This window comes from Nicotiana tabacum, chromosome 24, assembly GCF_000715075.1.
Source record: "Nicotiana tabacum cultivar K326 chromosome 24, ASM71507v2, whole genome shotgun sequence".
NCBI classification, from domain to species: domain Eukaryota; kingdom Viridiplantae; phylum Streptophyta; class Magnoliopsida; order Solanales; family Solanaceae; genus Nicotiana; species Nicotiana tabacum.
In genome coordinates this window covers 58797477-58810416 of record NC_134103.1, presented here as the reverse complement: position 1 = coordinate 58810416, position 12940 = coordinate 58797477, and the positions used below count along the sequence as shown (strand labels likewise).

The window sequence follows — 12940 nt, the reverse complement described above, 5'->3', positions numbered from 1 at the left end:
CAGCCCCAACTTATGAATTTTTAGCTTATATGCACTTTAAGTTTGACCAATATTTTTACTATTTTATCCTTAAAATATTATTTTTAGAACAAAATTATTACATCGATACTCACTGCCTCAAGTATTTTTATAACCTAACCCCCCCCCCCCCGGCTCTTCAAGTCTGTAATTTTCATTGACTATTTAAGATAAGCAAATTCTCTATTCCTTTTGCATATTTGTATCTATGTGATTGTGTATTAATCTTTGAATTGTATGTAATAAATGAGGACATATAAATTTTTTGGTATATTGCTTTCTAAGTGTTGTGGTGATGAAGACAGTGTTTGTTTCTCTTCAAATATTTTGTCCTATTTAGGTTTATTTTTACTGAGAAACTTTTGTCAATTTATTAATTATTATAACTTATGATTATATGCTTATCATAAAATAAATTATATTTATCATAAAAATTATCGTATCTAAGTACAGTTGTATTTAAAATAAAATGACAAATAGAGTATTTTGTATTTGAATCGATCTGAAATCTAAAATTTTGAAGAAATTACGCCCTTATAAGGGTAAACAGTTCTAAAGTTATTTAAGTCATTTTAACAGAAAAAGAGCTTATTAGCACTTTTTTTAATCAAATACTACAGCATCTTATTATCAATTTCAGCACTTGTACCCAAACATGTAACTGCTTATTTATTAAATCAGTTTCAGCACTTAAAAGTGCTTTTCAGCACATAATGCTTATTAGCTACTTCAAATCAGCTAATCCAAACGGGCTCTTAGTTTCAAGAAAGTGGCTGATATTTGGGGGAAAAGCTGGGCCAAGAACAAGAAAAAGAATTGAGGAATTATCTTGGCTGATCTTCAATTGTTCCAACAACAGCAACTTGTGATTTCACCACGTCCTTGCTTATCTTATGAGTCACAGCAATTCATCATTTAGGAGACAGAGAATGGATGACATTGAAAATGCAGACAAGACTCCAAAGAACCAATCCTCACACAACATACCACGGATTGTTGCATCATAAAACCTACGACCAACGAAGGGAAAACAAGATCTTTGCAAATCTTCACACTAGTCACGATCAAAGAAGGGAAAAAGATCTTTACAAATCTACTCTGCATTATCTTAAAGGAAAATATCAACATTTCCATGCAATAAGAAGCTCTCCTTTCCAGTGAATTATACAACTTCTGGATATGAAGAAGAAATTATTGATAATGCCAATGTTTTAAACATTACACCGTATCAATAAGGGAAGGCTATTTTCAGGATCCCAATTCTTAGCAGGCTACAAATCAAGCAAACATCTGAGTCCTTTTCTCCCTAATATGACCAATGTCCCACTAATGACTTTGCAACTTATTTCCAGTATCCAGAATGTACGCTGACAAGTCCTAACCCAACTGATGGAGGACAAAATTTTCGTGGTTTTGATAAACTGGTTTACCCATTCTAAACACAACAGTCTATTCCAGATTATACAATAGATTCAGATACATACAAAAACACATACTAGTAAGAAAACATGGGTGTAACTAATATTTTAAAGTTCAGGGCCTTCAAGCAACTAACAAGGCCCACTAGATACCATCAGTTTAAAATCATTGTCAATACCAGTACTCCTCATCAAACTAGGAATTCACAAAAATCAATGCCTTTAAACCATATGAAAGATTAACAAGAATCTCAAAACTGCTGACACAAACCAACCCATTTACATACTGCTTAGCATTACATTAAGATTTTCTAACAGGTCGAAGACATGCCACCAAGCACACATGAGAGAAATTCATAAAGAAAAGTAGAAGCAGAAATGTGAGAAGAAACAATGCCTGGACCTGAGTCAGATACTTAAAAGTGTCTACTAACCTGAGTCAGATACTTAAAAGCGTCTACAACAGGTGTAATCATATCCCTGTAAGCCTCAATCTGTACAGATGAATTGCAAGTTACATCTTGCACGTCACAACCCAAAATCTTGCAGGACTTGAAAAACGTAGGCTGATAGGCGCCAATTAAATGATACCTGGTGAACGATTGTTCGCAATACTGTCATTGGATTAGCATGAGCAAGTTTGGCAACCATTCGACCGAGCTGCTTTAGATTTTCTTTTGCAAGGCGCTTCAGGATCCTCCTAGTGTCCAACTGTCACACAAAGTGATATTACAATTAACACATCGACATGACAACAAAAACAAAAAGCTTTATTTCTAGACAGCAGAATAACACCTTTGCTGTTTGCCTTGCCGCCAAAAGCATTGGAAATTGCTCATCATCTTTCTCCCATTCACCATATAAACGATAACGTGCCTGAGCAAGTACTTTTCTATCAGATCAAATAGCAGCGAAGGCTGTAACATGAAGGTTAAAACCTTAAACCAACCTCATACGGAAGGAGATTCATTAGTTCCCAGATCTCTAGTCCAACTGCAGGATTTGCTGGTATCAACTGTAAGGAAGGAAGCAAGCATCCTCCTAATGCTTCCTCAATTCTTGACCTAGCATCCTTCAGGTGTATACGAGGAATTTGATCTCCAATTGTAACAGTTTGGGAGATAAAACCTGCCACACCACTAGCGACAAGCTGATGTGCACAAATGTAATAACCTCTTAACACTCTGCATACCTGCTTATCACGAATAAGAAAAGCCAATGTTAGGAAATGTATCAAATACTTGTATTAGAGTCCTGGTAAATACACAAAACCTCAGGGGCGCCAAACCTTCTGTAGCAACAATGTATCTCGATAAAGATGAGGTCCAACAGAAGAAAGCATCTCAAAAAGCTCTTTTGGAAGATTGATAAAAGATCTACTGCTTGACGAATTTGCCACTTCCATAGAGTCAGTGACGACTCCAGGAAGTAAACCCAAAAGTTGCATCTTGCGAACAAGGTCATACGGTTCAGATATTGATCTTTCAATGAGCCTGATCACATGAATGAAAAATAGAAATATCAGCCAGCCAGATGAGTAGGATGGACAAGGCAAAGATAAAGAAACAATAGGAATATACAAATCCATAAATTAATGATTCTTACACAATTTTGATTTGTGCACTTTTTGCGAAAGAAAGATATGCTAGCAATTAGGTAAGTGAACTAGTGAAGAGTGCAAGAGAATGGAACAAGGAGGAGAAAGCTCGGGTTGACTATTCTCTCAGCCAACTGGATTTAGAGAGTGGAGTGTACAAGTCTCGAAAAGGAAGGATATCATAGGTTACGTAATCACATCCATTTGTTCCTAATTTATACACAATGTTACAATATTCCTAGCACTCACCTTTCAAGCTAGTGCATAGAAGTCGTAAGTACAAAACTTGCTACATATATAAATTTGTTATGGGACCAGCGAGGTACTCGGTGAATATATCTACAAGTTGATATTTCACTTCATGAACTTTGTGGAGTATCTTTTCTGACATCAATTTCTATATGTTTGGTCCTCTCATGAAACACTGGGTTTAGTTCAATAATGAAGCCAGCCTACTTATCACATACAAGTTCCATTTCACTAATCTCTCCAAATTAAAACTCTTTCACGACCTGCTTGATCCAAAATCCAAATGATCAGATTGACACTATCACGTCCTGATATTTTGTTTTTCCATTCGATCTTGCAACCACTTCTTTGGTACAGCAATGGTGTCCAAGCCAGCTTGCGCGTATCTTGACTATGCCACTGGGAACATGCTACCTCCCACCAACACAAGTATCATGTAACTCTTACCACTAAAGCTTAATCTTTCGGGATGACAGAGAGGCTCCCCTGCCTAATGTGCACTTGTCATGCCATCGGTCCTCATAATGTTTTCATTTCCTTGGAGATTTCTACATCGAATAGGAATCACCGCATCCAATAACTATCGCAAGGAGAATCCCGAAATTGACTAATGACACTTACTGAGAAAGCAATATCAGGTCGGATCACAGTAAAATAATTTAACTAGCCCAACTAATCTCTTATATCTTCCAGGATAACTGAGAGGCTTCCCATGAACTGAAAAAGGTTAACACTCGAACCCATCTGTGTATCAGTAGGCCTGCAATATGCCATTCATGTCTTCTTAGGAATATCGAGGACATACTTCCTTTTTGAAATGACAATAGAATCTAGATTGAGCAACCTCCATACCTAAAAAGTACCTCAATAGACCAAACTTCTTGCTTTGCAAGTGCTGAAAAAGATTATGCTTCAAGCTTATGATTCTCTCCTTATCATTACTATATCTTTAACATAAACCATTATATACATGAACATAGGATGATGATAGCACATAGAATAATTAGTTTCCCTCAAAGTCAATAAATGTGTTGAATTTACAAAATCATGCTCGTGGGGACTATCTCAGGCCATTAATTGATCATAGTAACCAGCAACACCATATATTTTAACCCCTCCGAGCAACAAATCGAGCATTTACTGTGTACATACTTCAACTTCTAAATCCCTTCAAAAAATATATTTTATTATCCAACTAGTGAAGAGGTAAATGACGAACATTAGTCATAGAGAGAAAAAACCGACTAAAGTAATCTTAGTCGCTAGAGAAAATACATCAGTATCAAGTCCAAAAATCTATATATAATCCTTGGCAATCAAGCATGCCTTTAGTCGATCAATTTTGCCATCAGAGCCAAAATGTATACCCGCCAAACAATCATTAGTATATTGTTTCCAAGGTAGAGGAACACGCCTCAAAGTATAAATAGTGTGTAATGCAAACATCTCCTCGATCATAGTATGTTGAAAGATCTTCATCTATAACCTTTGGAAAAACAAGATGATACAGATAATACAAAGGCATAATGAGATGGTGACACGCAATAATAACTCAGACAAGTATGATTAGGAATAGGGTTACAAGTAGAGCAAATACATTCCTGAATAGCAATACGAGAACTCTTTTAGGGAAACAATTCCACAACAGGCAAAGAACCTTGGCTCCAAGTGATGATCCTCTGGATCAAAAGATAAGCGCGGACAATAATGTTACGTTAAGAGTGGTGGAACTATAGAAGGTGAAACTATGGAAGAAGTCAAGGGAAAGATAACAGTAGAATCCCCAAAAGATGAAAATGTTAAAATGGCATAAACGTTTAGACATTCGGAAAAAGGGGTGCGAGGTTGAGTCTCAAAGAAAGCTATATCGAGAGACATAAGGTACTGTTAAAGGTTAGGTGAGTAGCACAAATATCCCTTCTACACCTTCCAATACACTTCACAGCTCGAGGAGCTAATTTGTCAGTTGTCGTAGCTTTATCCCTGCACATCACTCTACCGCCTCCTTCACTTCCTCTCCCCCCATGCTTCTATCCATGTTGTAGCTACTCCACCAACTAGCCACTTTTCACCAAAGTCTGTCGCTCACAACCACATGTTATCTAATTTGAAAGGAGATCTAATGCTTCTTCCTCTTCTTCCATCCAACACAATAGGTGAATTATCCGATGTCAGCCTCGGGAGGGGAATCTGTAACACATTCAAAGCCAACTACTCCCATGAGGCACACTAAAAATCAATAAAGTCTCGATCTTGAAGTTTAGTCCTCGGATCTGGTCCAAGTGAAATTAGCACATGTCAATGGGAGATTAATAAGAAAATAATTACTAATAAACTCAGAGAACTCATCCATTGTCTGAGACATCACCTTACCGCCTACCATCTCCTCTGAAAATCTAATGGTATTAAAATCCCCACCACCCAAACACCCATGGGATATTCCATTCCCCCAAAACCGCCATCATCTCTTCCAAAAAGGCACCCTCGACCCCTTCCCTATAGAACCACAAACACCCCCAAAACTCCACTTTATCCCATTCTCGAGTTTACTAAATCATGTAGCTAACATAAGCTTGACATAAACTCCACCTTCTTTACCTCCATACTCTCCAACTTCCTTTCATCCCAAAGTAGTAGGATACCTCTCTCCCTAAGCCAGTATATACTCATATTACACCCATCTTCCCACACATTTCTCACAATACTACTTGCCACTGACTAAATATTAGTTTCCTATAAATAAATTAGGTCAACCCTCCACTCTCTACAAATTAGGTCGACCCTCCATTCTCTTATCTCCGTCTGGATGATGGCCCTTTTTGTTTGGGTCATTCATCCCCTCCCCAGAATCTACAACAACAACGGCCCAGTAAAATCCCACAAGTGGGGCCTGAGGAGGGTAGTGTGTACGCAGACCTTACCCCTACCCCGAGAGAGTAGAGAGGCTGTTTACGATAGACCCTTGGCTCAAGAAGACGAAAAGAGAAAAGAGACAATATATCAGTACCATCAACAAAAAAAACATAGGAATAATAACATCACAAGAACCAGTGAATAGATGGAAAGCAGAAATAATAACCAGTAAATAAGGCCCGACACAATGAAAACGGAAGAGTAGTGTAGACACAACATTGACCACTAGCAGTCTAAGACTAAATCTTATCAGCCTAGCCTCACACTGGTAGACTAAATATGCTCAACTACCTCCTAACCTACAACCTTAATGCTCCACCTCCACAGCTTCCTATCGAGTGCCATGTCCTCGGAGATCTGAAGCCTCGCCATATCCCGCCTGATCACCTCTCCCTAATACTTCTTAGGCCGCTCTCTACCTGTCTTTGTACCCATCAACGCCAACCGCTCACACCTCCTAACCGGGGCATCCAAGCTTCTCCTCTGTACGTGCCTGAACCATCTGAGTCTCGCTTCCCGCATCTTGTCATCAATGGGAGCCACGCCCACCTTCTCCCGAATATCTTCATTCCTAATCTTATCCATCCTAGTGTGCCCGCACATCCACCGCAACATCCTCATTTCTTCTACTTTCATATTCTGGATATGTGAGTTCTTAACTGGCCAACACTCCGCCCCATACATGGCCGGTCTAACCACCGCTCTATAAAACTTACCTTTGAGTAGCGGTGGCACTTTCTTGTCACACAGGACTCCAGATGCTAACCTCCATTTCATCCACCCCACCCCTATACGGTGTGTGACATCCTCGTCGATCTCCCCATCCCCTGGATAACCGACCCAAGGTACTTGAAACTGCCTCTCTTGAAAGTGGCTTGTGATCCAAGCCTCATGTCCACCTCCCCAGAATATAACGGTGTTAAAATTCTCCCCAACACCCATGGGATATTCCACTCTCCCAAAACCGCCACCATCTCTGGCACCTTAGACACCCAATAGAGGACCATAAACACCCTCAAAATTAGGTCAATCTCATTCCCGGTGTTTCAAATCATGCATCTACCGTGAACTCCCTTTCTTTTACCTCCATATTCTCTGCCTTCTTTTCATCCCAAAGTAATTGGGATTCCTCTAGTGTTTTCCCAAGCCAATATATTGTCATATTTCACCTACTTTCCCACAATACTATCAACAACAATACTATCCGCAACTGAATCCATTTTAGTTTCCTATAAACAAATTAAGTCGACCCTTCACTCTCCCATCCCTGTCTTGATGGTGGCCCTTTTGTTTGGGTCATTCGTCGCCCTCACATTCCAACTAATGATCTTAATATCCATCAATAACTTCTTTGCCCCCCCCCCCAAAAAAAAAAACTAATTCCCTCTCCTACATTATTTCACATTCCCATCTCCGTAACTTTTCTTTCATACACCACTATTTTGCCCTCCCCGTCTTGTTACAACTACCCCTAAATTCCCCGCTCCCCTCCCACTTCATCGAAATGACCAAGAACTGAAACAATCATCCTAGGATGATTGATTGATTGTCTATTTCTAGCGCCAACGAGACTGCCTAAGAAGTACTAGAGACATCAGCATCTATAATGCTTGAAGATCTGACCTTACTCAAGCCATTATAAACCTTGCACGTTATATCCTAACATTTTTTAGCCCCTCCCTCATTCTTTTATGGCTTAGGTCACCAGAGTCTATGTCAGATCCCACAGCCATGACGGACAAAGAAACATTTGGTTCAACAGGCATTTCTCGTAAATCGACTCCCCCTATATCTCCTTGTTGGGATCTCCACTTGATTCTTGATTTTCTAAACCATTAACCGAGTGCCAAATCTGAGAAGCATTACTTACGATGCCGGCAGGCTCGCCGGAGATGTTTTGGTGGCTTGAGCAGGTCTAAAGCCCTCATATTTATCTTGTTTGTACATGATCCCAGGCCTAACGGACCATTCCAACAGGTACCCATTTTTGTCCATTCATTCCGCAGTCACTAGCACCATATTTCCGACCTACAGAGTTGCCGAAATTGTTGTAACAAGTTATCATCCCCTTTTGCCCCTTCTCCTTTCTTATTTCATTAGAAATCTAATCCCATTTCTCTTAGAAATGGATTACGAGCCACCAAGGGGTGTTTTCATCGTCTCTAGAATAATTTCTTAAGCACGAAATTGATTTTTCTAGTCTCTCGCTATCTGAAGTCCGAGAGGGTCTCATATGATTTGATTTGGTCTAGCAAGCAAGTTCACCCGTTTTGAACCGGTTCAAGTTTCTTCTCTACCCAATTTCATTTATCCAATGGTATTTTGGTCCTTTCATATTAATAAAATTATTTCATTGACTATTCCTTTCAAATTTGAATTCCCCTTCTTCACTGCAACTATTCATTACTGGCTATGGAGTTAAATTTTCTGGCCAAACCATCTCTTTTCTTGCCTCCCTTGCTTCGGTCTTACATTCCCCCTCCCAACCCCTTCTGCCCCTCCTTTCATCCCTTCCCAATCCTCCCTCGACACCTCCAACACCTCCGGGCAAGATTAAGGATAAGGCCAAACTCTAAAACTTACGTCTCCGTCCTCTAAAACCATGGACTCTGGAATATTTTTCCCTTTCCTCACATATACCGTAATTGTTGAAGTGATACTTATACTACACCGCAAATCCACAAATCCTCCAAAAATGTCTCCAACCTTTCTAAGAAAATCAACACACTAGAAATATATCGAAATACCTGCGATATTAATCACAACAATCCCATCCCTGACCCTTCCCTCTACACTACCCGACCTATCTGACATCTTTCCAAACACAAGAAATCACTGTGCATCCACCTTTGCCCTTCTATAAACACTTGTAGCTTCCATCTCAAATGCGACGTGAAAAGGAAAAGTGGCATCCCAAAGTTAATCCAGCTTCAACCTTTGTCCACACTCTAAGCCTCAGCAACCCAAGCAAAAATCATCTCTGATGAGCCCACCCATCTTGCAAACTTACCCACCAGGCATGTCGTCATAAAATCTCTCATTCTCTATTCATGCCACATTCTAAACATGGAATCCTTTCCATCTTCGAACTTCCAGAAGCTTCCATCCGTGTCGAGCTTTGGCCAATCCAAAGTATCTTTGTATGACTAAAGTTCGAATTTATCTGCTTCTAGAGAAAGAGAGTTTCTCTCTCTAGTACCACTTTTGCATACTAAGTCTGAGAAACTTGCTCGAGTATTCAAGGGAAATAATTATTTTCACTCAAAAACTTCAATATTTCCAAATGAAATTCATGTGAAACACAAATTCAACTTTCAAGTACTCCTTTTTTACTTCAACTTCATAATATATTTTTCAACTTCACTCAAGTATCGTCCAAGCATGTCCTAAATATCCTCAAAAGCAATGAAAGAAAAACGTTACTAATTGTATAAGTTTTGTATTGAACCCAAGTGCCGGAAATAAAGTGAAATATCCAGAAATTTGAAAATCTCACCGAGAAATAGATTTGGCGTCCTGAACTAGGGTTTTGATGGCTAGAATGCACCAGAAAATGTATGGGTCTAGTTGGACTAAAGAGATAAACCCACACAAAAAAAGACTGGAAAATGGAGGAACGTCTCACGATCCCAAACACGTGAACTGACGTGACGTTGAAGCTAGAGATTCTATCAGCACGTGCGCTTTTCCGGTGAGTTTAGCGAGTCTAACAGGGTTTTTTCCACCGAAGGGTTGCAAGCCTTGTGATGATACTATTGGTTTTTACAAGAAACTTAAGGTCACTCAACGAACTACTTTCAATGAAAAACACGTGTTAACGATCATTCTTTCCTCCATTATGCTCTGGTGATTGCGCAGCAAGAATTTTAACCCAAGGGCTCTCATACAATGAAAAAGAATGGAACAATGATGAGAAAACTCAATTTAGTCCCTCAATCTACATGGTATAAATAATAAAGAGTGAATACTCTCCCGCGTTGCAACAACGATCACCTTTCCGCATATAGCATCAAAGACGGAACAAAATCTTGGTTACATATCTAATATTTTTTGGAAGGATTGATCTAATTGCAATAAAGTCTAAAATAGAGAAGAAAATAAATATATTACATAACTACGGGAAAGAATCAAATCTAATTAATCTTATTTTATAAACAATATAAATTATATAATATTCCTAACAAAAAGATGATAGACTACGAAGACCATCTTATGCATTTATCCCCTTTAGCTCCCAAAATTTCAACGGCTAAAATTTTTCCAAGAAACAATAATTTACCTGAATAATCCATTGCATGTTTGTATATGCTCTGCTGGATTAAGATGTGAGAGACGGTCAAACAACACATGAGCATGATACCTGACAATTTTAAATGTTATATGTAAAGGTATCGAGATCTGTTAAACTATAAACAGAAAATAGATAAGGCCAAATATCATGAGACTACAAATGGACTCAACAATCAAGTACATTCACAAGATGACCGTATATAAGAAAACAACCGAGAAAGAAAGCAACACTGACAACAATCAAAGGATATAACCCTACTCTAAAATGACTTCTAGCAACAGTGAATATTCAAAACAAAACAAAAAGTGAGCCCCTGAAGAAAATCACGAGAGTAAAATTCGCAAATTTACCAAGATAAACTAGAAAAGCATTTAAGCCTCGCAAGTTTGTGAGATCCTCTGAAGAGCTTTAGGACCACGCTGCAAATAATCTACTAAGATAAGAGTAAAAAGCTGCAAAATATAGTGCCTCCAAAAAAGGGGGAAAACGCCAAAAAACTTATCTAGCATAAAGGTAGGTCATTATAGTACTTTCATACTTTGGTACAAATCGAGTTGATACCTGTTGCGGAAATGGTACTCAGTGCTTCCAGAGTTGTGCCTTACTATTGGGAATTAGTTCTAAAAAAAGCTTATTAGCTAAACAGTTTAGTCCCTAAATAGTTTTCAGTTGATGTTTCTTTATATCAGATTAGCCCCTTTGATTTTCCTAAATGTCACCATCTAGTCCTAGTCAAAAGTTGTGAGGACAGTGTACGAACCTTATCCTTTATTTTGTTTGTAGTAGCTTAGCTAAGGTATAAGTTGTAATCTTTTGCATTTCAATAGCATATCAATGAAATCAAACCCTAGTTTTATCTTAGCATAGTAAGCTTTAGATTCTTAGCCGTCTGCCGTCGTCTTCTCCATTTTTCTACACTGTTCATTGGTTTTGTATCATTTGGTATCAAAGCACTTTCTTGAGCTTTGTGGGTAGAATCTATGGAAAATATGGACGAGATTAAATCTATGTCCGAAAGGATGACAGTTGAAATCGCAAATTTCGCAGTCAAATAAGCTCAACTTGAAAAGTAGCATAAGACGGCCTTTGCTGAACTGAAGGAATCCATAGATGCTGTGAAGAAATATAACCGAAGAAAAAATGTGGAGAAGCTGATGGTACAGGGGAGATCTACACTCCTTCAGGCAACCCAGTAGCTTAGGTACCTAACAGCTAAGGAGGTTTTTAAGCTCCACAGCAAACTCCAACTGGTTACCACTTCGGGTTAGACCCTATGCCTCAATCTCATGCTCCTAGTCCTACCGGTGTTGCTTCTCATCAAGTGCAAATGCCTGGGGCAAACTTTAGCTAGTAACCAAGGAGGAGGAGGTGCTAAAGGAGGGGGGCATATTGCTACACCTCCTAGAGACACTAACATGACCTGGATGACCAAGATATGTTCAATGGCACTAGCCTGAGGGCTTGGCTGCGTAAGGTAGAATAGTTTTTCTCTCTTGACGAAGTAGAATACATTCAGAGGATTAAAGTAGCTTCCATACATTTTGATGAAATAGCTATAGAATGACATCTTACTTATTTAAGAAGAGACCACATTTACCTTACCCTACCTAGGAAAAGTATGTGCAAGCCTTGATGGATAGGTTTGAGTATGAGTATGCAAACCCCACGGCTGAGCTTAAGTTGATTAAGTAGACTGGATTAGTGGAAGACTACCGAAGGAAGTTTGATAGAAGGAAGTTTGATATAATCATAATCAGGCTGGTTATCCTCCCTTAATATGCCATTACTACTATTATTGGGCTTAAACCTGAGATTGGTTTCACTCAAAAACCACAGACCATACTATCTCAAGCATACCATTACCAACGGGCTAGAAACATTGCGGCTCAGGTGAATGCACAACTGAAGCTAAGCAGGGCTTCCTTGTATAGTGGGTACTCTTAGTCAAGGGGTGCTTCCTAATTTCAATGGTTAGAGATGTAGGGGGAAAAAAGAGGGCGTTTAGTTCAGGAAGGAGCCAATTGCCAAGGTAAACAGGAAGGAACATTACCAGGAGGCTTACTCCAGCTGAGATGAGTGAGAAACGACATAAGAGGTTGTGCTTCTTCTGTGATGAGAAATTTGTTCCAGGTCACAAATGCAATTCCTCTAAGCAATTGTATCTATTAGAAGTTCAGGAAAAAATTGAACCAGTGGTAGAAGTAGTTCTAGATGATCAAGAGGTGGAAGAAGTGGAACAAGAGCATGAGTAAGCTTGTGAGATCTTAGTTCATGCCCTGAATGGAATCACTGGGTTCCATACTATAAGGGTGACAGGATATTATGAAAAGAGACCCTTGAGTAATGTCATCGACCCTGGCAGTACTCACAATTTTATTGATAAAGAAGTAAAAACGAAATAGGGGGTAATATAATGGCAATTACTCCTCGGAATGTTAATGTAGCTGATGGTAG

The 12940-nt window shown here is 39.0% G+C and overlaps 1 protein-coding gene across 2 annotated transcripts in view; it reads right to left on the bottom strand.

The window, feature by feature from the left end:
- The window catches only part of LOC107788337 (THO complex subunit 2), a 60523-nt gene that overhangs the window by 30650 nt on the left and 16933 nt on the right, over positions 1–12940 (bottom strand). For both annotated transcript variants that reach the window (XM_016610016.2, XM_016610017.2), the window contains exons 13-18: positions 10475–10555; positions 2725–2929; positions 2386–2628; positions 2232–2312; positions 2028–2147; positions 1871–1930 (exon numbers count right to left, since the gene is read on the bottom strand). In XM_016610016.2, coding sequence (XP_016465502.1) covers positions 1871–1930; positions 2028–2147; positions 2232–2312; positions 2386–2628; positions 2725–2929; positions 10475–10555 — 790 coding nt within the window. The remainder of the gene's footprint in view (positions 1–1870; positions 1931–2027; positions 2148–2231; positions 2313–2385; positions 2629–2724; positions 2930–10474; positions 10556–12940) is intronic.